The sequence below is a fragment of the Heliangelus exortis genome, chromosome 7 (assembly GCF_036169615.1).
Source record: "Heliangelus exortis chromosome 7, bHelExo1.hap1, whole genome shotgun sequence".
NCBI lineage: Eukaryota > Metazoa > Chordata > Aves > Apodiformes > Trochilidae > Heliangelus > Heliangelus exortis.
This window is the reverse complement of record NC_092428.1, coordinates 26948689-26961440: the sequence shown is the minus strand read 5'-3', so window position 1 is coordinate 26961440 and position 12752 is coordinate 26948689. Positions and strand designations below refer to the sequence as shown.

The following is a 12752-nucleotide window of genomic DNA, read 5'->3' as shown; positions in this document are numbered from 1 at the left end:
AGATGCTGCCCAAATCTTACCATCTTGCTATGTGATCTCACCTTGCAAGTAAGAGCCACACTGAAAATGCCAGCAGAACCCTGCAAATTCCCCTGCAGCCAGGGAGAACAATTTCATTGTTTCTGATGAATCTGGTACCAATGCCCAGCTGTTCCTATCAGCTTCAAAGTCCAATAACCCACAGCACATTAGAGCTGGGTATTGAAAATCCCAACTTATCTTAATAAAGAAGCAATCCATTTAAGAATGAACATGAAAAACATGATCACTGCCATGTATGACTAATTTTTGCTGCTGCAGTAGTGTATTACTTCAAAGCCCTTTGCTTTCCCTTAAATGCTGTGTAGAGAGAGACCTGTTAGCCCAGAGCAGGACAGTGGAATGACATCTCAAATACAATAGATCATTGCTTGCTGCATGGCCTTGCAAATACCATTTTTGCTTCTGACATTCAGAGGACAAGGGCTGATTGTAGTTTGCTGTCGCCTTAAAGATTGTGAGTGTTTGGCTTGAAGTGGAAAGTAGAAAAAGCATCTTTGGGAGGGGAAAAAAAAACCCCAGTAAACATCAGAAAATATCTAAGGGAATGTTCCCGAATTTGTGGTCAGCTGAGAAGTGTCTTTTGAGTGTTTGCTAACTGAGACTGTTGGGAACAAAGCATTGCAATGAGATTAATATTGAGCTAGAAAGAAAAGAGGATCTTTGAGAGTTATTTTCCTATTGGTTATCCTTCTGTAGCAGAGCCTCAAAAGACACATCCCTACTCGTGAAGCTTTTGCATGTGTGAGCATGGCTGAGGCAAGCAGCAGGCTCAGAGCTGTCCTAGAAATGTGTGTAATGATAGAGCTTTGGTTTTGTTACAGAAGATGGTGAAGCTGTTAGCAGCTCCTATGAATCTTATGATGAAGAAGAAAGCAGCAAAGGCAAATCAGCAACCCACCAATGGCCATCCCCAGAGGCCACCATTGAGCTGATGAAGGACGCCCGCATCTGTGCTTTCCTGTGGAGGAAGAAGTGGCTGGGACAGTGGGCAAAACAACTCTGTGTTATCAAGGACACCAGGCTTCTGGTGGGTAGATCCTCCACTCTGAAAGAACACATTTTTTATCAGCTAGGGAGGGAGGAATTACCTGTTAAAACCAAAATGCCTCTAGAAGCAATGCTTCAAACCCCACATCCCATGGCTTTGGGGATCACATTCCATTTGCAGGAGGGGACAAGGGCATGGGGCTGCTGCAGGGAACAGGAGGGCACATCTGTGGCCAAAATGCTAAACTCCCAAAATGCCAAGAGATGGTGTTTGGGGAAGCTTTCTGAGGTGGTTAAACAGAAAGGAAAGGTGTTTATCCCACTGACTAACCACATACTTGACCCTCCATCAGTATCTGTGAGAGGTATTTCAGACTATATGTGCATGTATGTAGATTCATGTGTATCTCTATACATAGAGATGTGTCCTGGTGTAGTTGGAGTGGACATAGAAGGCTTTTGGGATTTTTAGGACCTTCTTGTGTTGAGTACACACGATGCATGTGGTTGCACTGAGCCACTTCTAGACACTTCTGGGTGTCAGCTCTAGGGTTGAGTTGACACCAGCAAGTGAGATGAAAGGTTCCTCCTCAGCCTCTTACCTGCCCTCCCACCTTTCTCACCCAGTGCTACAAGAGCTCCAAAGACCACAACCCTCAGCTTGATGTGAATTTGCTGGGCTGCACTGTGATTCACAAGGAAAAGCAAGTGAAGAAGAAGGAGCACAAGCTGAAGATCATCCCTATGAATGCAGATGTCATCGTGCTGGGGCTGCAGAGTAAAGACCAAGCAGAGCAGTGGCTCAGGGTCAGTGATGACTCCAGGGCTTGCCCCACTGCTGCTCCCATGCTTCTACCCTGGATTTGCTGGGAGACCACATCTTAAACTCTGTTTGTTTGCTCTGGCTCACTTCCTCACTGCAAGCCCATGTACAAACACACCACTTCATTTTCCTGTCCTGGGATAGCTTCTTCCTCTAGCTCCCCACTGCACGCGGGAAGCCGTGGAGGGACCTCCCAGCTGCTGCTGCTGGGGTTCTGGGGTGGGTTCCCAACCTAAAGTGGCTGAATATGGAGTGATATGTGGCCCTTTCCCTGAGATGGGAGCAGCAGAAGGAGCCTGCATGGAGCTTGGGGTGGCAGCAGGGCTATGAGGTGCCTGTCCTTGGCTGACTCGGATCCAGCAGCTCTTCTGGTTGCCTTCTGCAATGCCAGGGAAGCCCCCAGGGGCAAAGGGAGTGGGTCTGTCAGGCTGCTGTGGTTTTTCCTGTCTCAGATGGGAGGAGGAGCACTGATCCCATTACTGCAGTGACAGCTTCCTCTCTGCACAGGTAATCCAGGAGACCAGTGGACTGCTGTGTGAAGGAGGCACTGAAGGCAACCAGTACATCCCAGATTCACAGCGTCTCAGTTACCCAAAGGTACACCTGGTATCTACAGAGAGAACTAGCATTTAGGCTTTTCCACCCTGTTCCTTTAATCAATAATAGTTGTAGGTGCAGTAATTTTATCTGAGCAGTGACTGATATGAGTGTAACCAGGTGCCCGTTCTGCTGAAAAGAAGGGTTATTGCAACAATCTGAATTTTGCTTTGTAATGTTATTTTTGTTCCCACATCTTTTCTCCCCAAAACTGACTCTGCATTGGGCTGTCCTTCATACAGGGCAGTATCTCATCCAACAGGACACTTGTGCTCACCAAGAGCTTTGGAAGGGGCATAGACCCTTGGATGTCAGGGTTTGGGCCAGTCTTTAGTCCAGGTTTAGGCAACACTCCCTTGGGGGAGTCCCAAACAGTAGGAGGAGAAAGAAACCTCTGGTGGACACCCAAAAGGCACCTGGTTGGAATCCTGACCAGTTCCTCTGCCCATCCCCTCCTATGAGGACTGGCAAATGCCCCAATCAGCCAGGCTGCAGGGCAGGAGGTCACAGATGCCACCATGTCACCTCAGGGGTGAGCCCAACTGAGGTGGTTCCTATGCTGGAGCTGCTCATGCTGGGCTCATGAAAAATGGAGAGGGTGGAGCACGAGTGGGTGTTGGGGGGGATGTGTGTGTGAAAGGATCTGCCACGGAGAAGGTGGGACCTGGTAATTTAGGAGGGGGCAGGGTGGTGGCACTTGAGGTGGGTGCTGTCTGGAGGAAGGGGTGATGTGCATCTGCAGAGCTTGTGTCTGGTGGTTGTCCACAGGTGGAGGTGTCGGAGAGGTGCTCTGCAGCCTCAGAGAGTGGGAGCAGCACGGATGGTCACACAGAGATCCCCGAGACAAAAGATGGTAAAACCTCACCCTGGCAACAACAGGGAAACCAACCCTGCATGGGGCAAGGTCTCTGCCACCAGCACCTCAGACTGACCTGGTGCAGGGTGAAAGCTGGGTGTGAATTCCCTGCCTCTGCACTGCATTTCAGTGTTGGGTTTTTTTTCCAACATGAAGTGACAGGTGGATGCTGGGGTTTCTCAGCAGTTACAGAGTTAGCATAGGGCTTGAGAAATATGGGTGTGATACCTGCCCTACCACACAGATCCTGTGTGCCTCTGGGAAAGCCACTTGGGGATAGTTTCAAATGGCATAAATCCAACCTAGGTGACTTTCCTCAGAGATCCCAGCAGAGAAGCTGGAGTCCCTGTGTGAGATGCAAAGCTGTCTCCAGTGGCAGAGTTGCACCTTCACACTAGGTGCAAGGTGTCAGAGACAACTGACTCTGGGCTTTAAGCTGCATTCTCCATCTACAAGATGGGGTAGGTTAAGTACATTACAAGAGGAGGTGTTCCATTAGATGGATGGTGGGACCCATCTGTAGTTGGCAAAGAGAGAAATCCATGCTGAGCACTCACTGGAGTCACCCAGCAGATGGAGCTTGGCTGCAGAGTCCCTCTATGCTAGGACTTCATCATCTTGTTGTGACAGTGGCAAAGAAAATCTGGACTAAAACTTGATTTCTTACTAGGATTGCCTGATGATTACACATCCATATTCATGCACTGACTGATATGATTGGTAGGAAAATGCTGAAGAGGCTCTTTGGGCATAAGCTTTCCCTCTCTCTACCTTGAGTCCTTATTTTAGAAAGGAAAAGACTTGAATGCAGTAAATATTTATGGGTAATGTTTTTCAGTTCAATTCTTTGTAGTGTAAGAAAGTGAAGGGAGTGTGTGTCTGGCTGTGGGTTAGGAAAGCCACACGTATGTTTTTTCCTTTTCTGCTAGTTAAGAAGAAGGGCACAACTGGCCTGAAACTGAGCAACCTGATGAACCTTGGGAGGAAAAAATCCAGCTCCCTGGATAGCCCAGAGAGATCCTTGGAGACTTCCAGTAAGTGGCAGCATGAGCATCTCTGCAGGGACCTGTCTCAGGGCTGGGTCTTGGTGCAGGTTGAGCACCAGGCAAAGAGGTCAGAGTCTGCTTGGCCCAGGCCAATAAATCCATGCAGACCTCGGTTCCTCTTATACCTTAAGGTGGCTTTCAGGGTAGACACAGCTCACAGGGTAACTCAAGAGGAAGGGCAGGTAATATCAGATGTACATGCAAAGGGCATCTGGGCATCAGCCCAGGGGGTGAGAGTCAGCAGGGAGAGGGCTGTGTGGGTCAGGGACCAACTTTGTCCAACCATCTGCAGCCAACTTGCTGCTCCAAACCTAACCAGAATATCAAGGGTCTTGTTTTGAACAGATTTTGCTACTGATTTTTTTTACATTTTCACCTAGTTTTGTATGGATGGGACAGCTTGCATGTGGCTTTTGTGTTGTGATCTGGGAATTTATTCATTAGACATCTCCATGCACACAAATGAGTCTGAATTCCCTACACTATATTTCATGGGGTGGAAAATGTGCCTAAGTAACCTGTGCTTGCTTGCAGGCTACCTGAATGTGCTAGTGAACAGTCAGTGGAAGTCCCGTTGGTGTCAGATAAAAGATGGTCACCTCCATTTCTACCAGGACAAGAACAGAAGCAAACTGGCTCAGCAACCCCTGAGCCTGGCAGGTTGTGAAGTTATCCCAGAGCCAAGCCCTGATCATCTCTACTCCTTCCGCATCCTGCAGAATGGGGAAGAACGACTCATTCTGGAGGTAGGGTGTACAGCTCCAAGAAATCTCTGCTTTAAGTCATCAGCTTGGGTGTCTCAGTAGGCCTAAATGGCCTGTGAGGTGCTCCAGAGCAACCCTCAGTCCAGCAAAACAGACACTGAAGTGTGGGACTTGAGTTCATCTGCCTGTGGTCACCTAGAAGGTGCTGGTACCTACCTGGTAATCCAGGCTGGGTCTGCTGCTGGTGCCTCCAGAGGACCATTCAGCCTTCATCTCAGGTGCTCATCTTAGGATGGGATGAAGGATCCTTAGGAGGTGCCCATCTCTCTCCACAGACTATAGGGTGATCTTGATGATTAAGTTAGATGAGATGAATTTCAGGTGGTTAATGTTAGATGAGAGGAATGCTACTTTAGGGGCTTAACTCTGTGGTTAGGAGCAATAGAGAACCTCACCTTCTGAAAACAGAGTCCCAAAGCCATGGGGTCATGCATCTCAAGTAAACAAAGAAAACAAACGTGCTCCTGAAAGTGCAAGTGAATTCATCTCCATCTGTTACTTTCCTTTGCCTGCATCCAGGACTGTTTATCTCTAATCTTAGTTCTCTCTGACGATAGCATAATTGTAGTAGGAGGTGGACAATGCGAGCAATTTCCTGTATTTTTTCCAGTGGGTGGAATATTTATAACTAAACAACTGACTTTGAGGGCCTGCCATGAAGTTTGAAGGTGATTTTCTGTAGCTTCTGATTCAGGGTATATCTGGGACTGAGAAATTTTGCCTAAATACAGATGTGAAGAGGTGCTGGGAAAATTTACATTTTGTGAAGGGAAGAATCTGTACTGTGTTGGGATGCCAGACTTGATGTACAGACTGGCTGGCTGGCAGGCTTCCCAGGGACTAAACTCTCTGCTAAATAAAACAGATTGGAGGCTTAAAATATACTTTCCAGTTTGGGATTCACTCGCTCTGAATTTTATTCTGGGCTTACTGCTCTAACTCCTTAAATCAAAGCCAGGATGGCTGCATCAGCCCAATTCTTGCTTCAGGTAGAAATCTCTCCTGTCTGGGAAACTCCTGTGGCTATTTGCTAGGGCTGACTTCAAGACATGGTATTTAACTCTTCATTTTGCAAAAATGTCAGACTGCTCACTGCTGCTGGGAATTTGGTACTGACCGTGTTAAAGGGGAGGGCTTGCTTTGATGTTGTCTGATCCTACTTTAAACTCCTTTCTGTGCCAACAACCCTGGGAGGGTTTTGGGCTGTTGCTGAAGGAACTCAGAGGCTCCTGGTGTGCCCAGGTCTCCTTGCTTGTCTGTGTTTGTCAATCCAATTGCTGCACTCTGCTGGTGCAAGATAAAATCCACATGCTCTCCTTGGTAATTCCAGCTCTCTGGCAGCTTCTCCAGCTCCAGAGGCTTCTCTTACTCTTGCAGGCACCTCAGTTAACCATCACTGAAAGGAAAATGCAGACTAGCTAGAAATTTTAGGGAGTAGTTAAGCAGAGAGCTGCATTATTGTATCTTCCATATTTGCAAGGCAGTCCCTACACAAAGTGGTACTTCTTTTCATTCAGTTTCTGGTATAATATGAAGCCCAGAGGACTGCCAGCCTGCTTCTCCACCCAAGGCCAAGCTTAAGTTAGCCATGGGAGTGCAGGGAAACTGCTTTTTTGCAACCTGTAAATGTGTCTGCTCACCTTCTAGGCAAAGTCCTCGGAGGAAATGGGCCACTGGCTGGGCCTCCTCTTGTCAGAGTCAGGCTCCAAAACAGACCCAGAGGAATTTACCTACGATTATGTGGATGCTGACCGAGTTTCCTGCATTGTGAGCGCCGCAAAGAACTCCTTCTTGTATGTTGGTGGTGACGTGTGGGGCTGTGGGGAGTGATGGAAGGGAAGCAAGCTGGGAGGGGGGTGTTCCTCTGCTTGGGGGAGGTTGGGTGCCATGGGAATAGGTGGTAAATTTCTGGCTGGTCACTTTCTTTGGAAGCCCAGCGTGGGACAGGAGAGGCACTTGTCATTGTCCCAGCATGATAACCTGAGCTGCAGCTTGCCATGGGGCATATGCAGGTTGGTGGGGTGGGCTTAGCTGAGGAGCAGAGGACTGTGGGCATGCAGCTGCTCTGTTAACCAGCCCAGGGGGAGGGCAGAGTGGTTGTCCTGCTCCAGTGGTGCTCCTGAGGGCTGGGCAAGAAAGAAAAGAGCTGAAGGGACACATAGTCCTGCTCTGATGGGTGCTGCTTAATGGGCAGCAGTGACCACGTTGCTGCACGGCTCTACCTTCTCCTTGCCTCCATCTGTTCCTTGTGGCCCTGCCCAGCCCCCAGGACCCAGATGGCCCAAAATTCTGCAGAGGGCAGCGATACCAGTCCTTTCTGATGGGATGTCCCACTGCCTGTTCACAGCTTGATGCAGAGGAAGTACTCTGAGCCCAACGCCTATATCGACAACCTGCCGAAGGGCAGGATGCAGCAGGAGGAGCTGTATGATGATGTGGATCTGCCAGACCTGCCCCTGGTAAGGTGCCTGGTGCCACACTGGCACCTGGAGCTCTGCAGAGACCATGGACAAGCATCTGGCCATGGGGGGAGGCTCCAGCCATGAAGGGGGAGGGTTTTCAAACTGCAGCAAAAGGGATTCCCACTGGGGAAATCCAGGCTGTAGAGATGCTCAGGCATTTGGGATGAAACCTCATGGTTTCCCTCAGCAAACAGTATGGGTTATATCAAGATAGTGGATGGATTGGTGTCTGGGCTTTTAAAATTCTTCTTGATGTCTGTTTAAGGACAGGAAAAATGGGCCATGTTGGGTAACAGGGTGCTATTACTGGAAGGGCAAAGGATCTTGGAAAGACCTAGTGAAGGAAAGCAGATGGGGACTTTCCTTCAGTACACCAAAAAGCCAAGTAAGGAAAGACTTGGTTCCTTTTAGAGCACTTGAAAATCCTTCAGATTGCCTGTGATGTTGATGCTCTGCCCTGAGACTTTGCTTGTACATCTGGCTGCAGCAGATGGTCCCTTTTCAGGGGAACTTTCTCCTTCTGCAGGAAGAAGTACCCAAGAGTGAGAGCAAATTGGAGGGGGACCAAGACAGAGTGTACCTGGATCTCACCCCAGTGAAGTCCTTCCTCCACTGTGCTGGCAAGAAGTCGTGCCAGCCTTCACCCCTCAGCTCACCATCTTTAGAAAGGGCTGCCAGCAAGGCTGCCACAGAGAGCCCAGCTGAGACAGCCCCCTTGGCCAAGGATGCTGAGCCCTGTAGTAAAGCAACAGAGACCTCAGAGGAGGTATTGTCCTGATGTCAATTATGTGGCCAGGCTCCATCCAGGAGCCAGATCCCCACCACCACATCATTTCACTTCATTTCTCCCTCCAGAAACACCTAGAGAAGCCAGAGCCTGATGAGGCCTCACCACGGATTCCTGCCATCAAAATCCAGATGCAGCAGCAGAACATCGCCTTCCCCCAGCCAGCCCCCGAGCCCCTGGCGGGCACGGGGACAGCAGGGACAGGGACAGCGGGCATAGGGACAGCGGGGACAGGGACAGTGGGCACAGGGACAGTGGGCAGTCCCCAGCTGCTGCCTGCCCACCGACCCAAGATGCCTCTGCCAGGTGAGTGGGCTGCACAGGTGGATGCTGCAGGCTTTGCCTTGCTGCTGCTGTATAGTTCCCAAGGGGCTGATGAGTCTCCTGGTTGGTGACTCGTTGAATGAACCCTCGTTCATTTTCTTTCCAAGCCCCTGGAAAGGTTTTTCCCTTTCTGCTGGTTTTTTTTTTTTCCCCCTGGATGAGCTTGTGTTGGTGGGTTGTGTTCCCAGCAGCAGCAGTGGAAACCAAGCTGGGCAAGAACAGGACAGAGGCGGAGGTGAAGCGGTTCACAGAGGAGAAGGAGAGGCTGGAGAAGGAGAAGGAAGAAATCCGGGCTCAACTCACCCAGCTGCGCAAGGAGAGGAGGGAGCTGAAGGAAACACTGGCAGGCAGCACAGGTAGGGCAGGGAGAGGAGTGATCCATGGACATGGGCAAAGGTGGGAGCACAGGGAAGAAGGGGGTGATAAACCTGGCCCACCTGGAACCTGAAGGGTGCTTTGAGCCAAACCACGTGGCTCAAATTGCTCTAGATCAAAAGCTTGCTCTGTCACTGCCCCTCTTGGGGTAAAATCTAAGGAAAATATACAGGATGTGCCCTGGTCTGAGCATCCTGAGTTCCTGATTGGCACCAAGTTATTCCTCCTTTCACAGACAAGAGCCTGGAGCAGAGGCTGAAAGAGATAGAAGAGGAGTGCAAAAGGAAAGAGAGCCGGAGGGTGGACCTGGAACTGAGCCTGGTGGAAGTGAAGGAGAACCTGAAGAAGGCAGAGTCTGGCCCTGTGACATTGGGCACTGCAGTGGACACCACACACCTGGAGAATGCAGCCCCCCGGGTATGTGGGGGGCACCCTGGGCTGCACAGCAGCTCCTCAGCAGCCAGGCAGTCACACAGTCTCAGCCTGCTTAATATAATCACAATATTATATTGTAACAATATATAATATTACATATTTTATATATTGTATATTATCTTTATGCTAATTATTATAACTGTAATATGATGAGGTAACAGCAGCCATGGGGAAGTGAAAAAGAGCTGGGGCTCAGGAGAGCATCTGTATTTCCTTGTGGGACCTTGATGCAGGTCTGAGCCCAGCTCCTTCTTCACTCAGCTAAATCATGGGTAGTTTTTTTTGGGGGGGCAGATTCAGGCATCTAAATTCCTTCCTGTGAACCTGTTTCCCATGAAATGGAGACAGTGGGTGCCTGAGCCCTGTTCTGTACCTCTGCTTGAGTCCCCAACACACCACACAGACATCCTGGTGGTGGTTCAGAAGCACCATGTCCTGAAAAACACCCCTTGGTGCAAGTGGGATGAGACTGTTGAGCTTTTCCCAGGAGATGGGGATGAAAGGTGGCGATCTCTCTGGGTAGTCTCAAGTAATCACAATTTCTGTTTTTATTTTAGATTCAGGCAAAAAGTGCCAGTCCAGCAAACAGTGGAGATAACTCACCAGTCAATTCAGCAACGGCTTTAAAAAACCGTCCTTTATCAGTCATGGTGACAGGGAAGGGAACAGTCCTACAGAAAGCTAAGGTAAGGTGTCTGTTGGTACAGGGTGACATCCATCAGTGGGGCAGACCTGGATGTGGTGGGATGTGGTGATCATGTCTTGGTCTGTGAAGCACCCCTGACTGAGCCTAGGTTTGCCCTGACTGATTTAGATGAATTAATGGATGTACTGCTTATAACAGACACATCCCTGACCCACCCTGAGTTGATCCTCTACACTTTATGGCTACTGCTGCCTGCCAGGATTTGCCTTTGGACTAATGTTCCTTTGTTCCTTGGCAGGAATGGGAGAAGAAAGGAGCGAGTTAGAACCACGTTTTTCAGAGATGGACTAAAGACTGGAACTGTTCACACATGGCCAAGGGGATTTAACCATCTGTAGGTGGAGGCTGGGTGTGCAACACAACCACACAAGTGCCTCCTCCCCATCTCACCACTGGCTCAGAGGCAGCAATGCAGCAAACAGCTGCTGGAATGAATTATCCCAAATGATCTTGCTCTTTCCAGACAAGTCCCAATCACGTAGCTAAAAGAGTAACAATCAGTGGCAATCTTTGCATCAAATTCCTAACCCAGTTGATGTAAACAAGAATGTTACTGTACATAGGGGTGTTTTGTGTATTTCTACTCTGAAGGTTTATCAATGAGTTATTAAGGTTTCTATATTAGTGACAGTAGTGGGTTCAGAAGGGGCCTCTGCTATTCTTTATGGCCCTGTGGTTTTCAACCTCTCATGGTAAATTGCAGTCAACTGAAGTCTCCCCTGTCTTGCTGCCACTCATCACTCAGCTGCAGATCATCCAGCCTTCAGGCAAGGGTGATACCAACACCTGGGCAATGCTTGAGACATGAATGAGAAGCACACAGCAACCTGTCCAGGAGATTTTTAATGGGTGTCCCAATGCATCCCAGCATGTGCTTACTCCTACCAGCCTGCTGCAGATTTGCCAGAATTTCAAGGAAGATCCCTGTTCACCACCTTCTGATGTGAGTTGTGTTCCAGACTGGTGGCAGCAAGAGCTCTGGGCAGAGATCTGCCAAGCAGATTCACTTAATTTTTTTTTTTTAAGATCTTGATATACTTCACCTGAGGAGTTTGTTCTTAAAAAGAAAAAAAAAATAAAATAAAACCCTATTTGAAGGTTTGTTAATAATTTACCAAAGGCCCAAGCCTGTTCAGCTGTTGGAGGGGAAGCTGGATCCCAATGTAAAGGATTTGCCCTTTCCTAGGGGAGGGGAAATAAAGCAACCCCCATGCTCCTGCCCTGGCTGGGAACACCACTTTGCTGATGCTCCCTGGTCCTCACAGAGCCACATCTCTAAAATCTGCTCCAGACAACCCCATATAGGTAGGGCTCTCCTCCAGGGCCAGCCAGCCAGGTTGCACAGCCCTGTCTCTGGTGGGCTGCTGGCCATCTTGGTGCTGTCACCCTTATTTCCAAATTAGTAAACCTAACATAGCCTTTGGGTCCCACAAAACCCACCCTTTCTGCCCTAGCCAAGCTTTCTAATGGAAGCTTTTGGACATTTGGGACTGCTGAGCTCAGAGGCAGTGAAATCTGAAGGGCTGTAGGGGAGTGTCAGCAATCCATGCACCCTTTCCTCCCTGTATCCTTCTGTCCTGGCTGATGGCCTGGAGATAAAGCACTTGATCAGGGTATATGCTGGAGGCAAGAAAGATGCTGTTGCTTCCATCTTTTACTTTGAAAAGCTTACTTTGCTGTGATGCAAATGCAGGAATGTGCTGGTCCCAGGCATCAGGAGGAGTTCATGTGCCCCAGCTGTCAGGCTCTGTGCAAGGTCTGCACGTAGGAAGCCTTCATGCAAATAAACCACTGAAACTTCTGGTTCAGGACCCAGGGGACTTTCCTCTCAGAAGCACAGGGTGGCCATGGACCCCGAAGAAACTTCTGGCTTTGTTCCATCATGAGCTGGCAGGAGACCCTCTCTACACCCTAAATAGATGTGTAGTGTCATGCCCTCACCATCCACCCTGCTGTCATCCTCCAGAAGTTGTCCAGACATTTCACAGTGGTACTGAGACAGCCATGGATGAGAGCAGCTCTGCTTTCCCCACCACAGCCCAAGCAGCTTCTGCCTGTCCAGCTGGGATATCTCAATCTGGGGATGATAAACACAGGCAAGTCTGAGCAACACCCATTCCCCAGACAAGACCCATTAGACAATGTCTCTGTGTCCCCATTGTTCTCCTAACTCAAGGCATTTCCTTTGTTGTAACTGTGACCTATAAAGTGGCGCTTTAGAGGGGTTTTATAATAAAATGTTAAGTATATTATTATGTTGCCAGCGTTTTTCTTTCTAAATGTGGTGTCCTGCTCTACTTTCCAGCAGCTTTCAAGCACATAAACCTCTTCTACAAAGTCCTTTGGCTATGCAAGCTACAGCTCACTGGACCATATTTAAAATAATTTAGTCATCTGTAGCCACTGCACCATAAACCCAAAAAATTTTCAGACAGCTGACTGACTGAAAAACAGCACTACCCCTGACAGTTTCCATGGATACATGTAACAGATTCCTGCCTGTAGCTCAGTAGCACGGTCCCCTTACACAAAACCAGCAGAGAAGAAA

The 12752-nt window shown here is 49.0% G+C and overlaps 1 protein-coding gene across 5 annotated transcripts in view; it reads left to right on the top strand.

The window, feature by feature from the left end:
* The window catches only part of AFAP1L2 (actin filament associated protein 1 like 2), a 69663-nt gene extending 57207 nt beyond the window's left edge, over positions 1 to 12456 (top strand). The window contains exons 6-19 of one of the 5 annotated variants that reach the window (XM_071749467.1): positions 867 to 1069; positions 1657 to 1836; positions 2360 to 2449; positions 3218 to 3302; positions 4235 to 4339; positions 4886 to 5097; positions 6763 to 6908; positions 7463 to 7574; positions 8104 to 8343; positions 8433 to 8670; positions 8877 to 9044; positions 9299 to 9480; positions 10056 to 10184; positions 10443 to 12456. In XM_071749467.1, coding sequence (XP_071605568.1) covers positions 867 to 1069; positions 1657 to 1836; positions 2360 to 2449; positions 3218 to 3302; positions 4235 to 4339; positions 4886 to 5097; positions 6763 to 6908; positions 7463 to 7574; positions 8104 to 8343; positions 8433 to 8670; positions 8877 to 9044; positions 9299 to 9480; positions 10056 to 10184; positions 10443 to 10469 — 2117 coding nt within the window. In that variant the 3' untranslated portion in view covers positions 10470 to 12456. Of the gene's footprint in view, positions 1 to 863; positions 1070 to 1656; positions 1837 to 2359; positions 2450 to 3217; positions 3354 to 4234; positions 4340 to 4885; positions 5098 to 6762; positions 6909 to 7462; positions 7575 to 8103; positions 8344 to 8432; positions 8671 to 8876; positions 9045 to 9298; positions 9481 to 10055; positions 10185 to 10442 lie in introns of all 5 variants that reach the window. The other 4 variants (XM_071749464.1, XM_071749466.1, XM_071749465.1 and 1 more) reach the window with 4 other exon arrangements.
* The last annotated feature ends 296 nt before the right edge of the window (positions 12457 to 12752 follow it).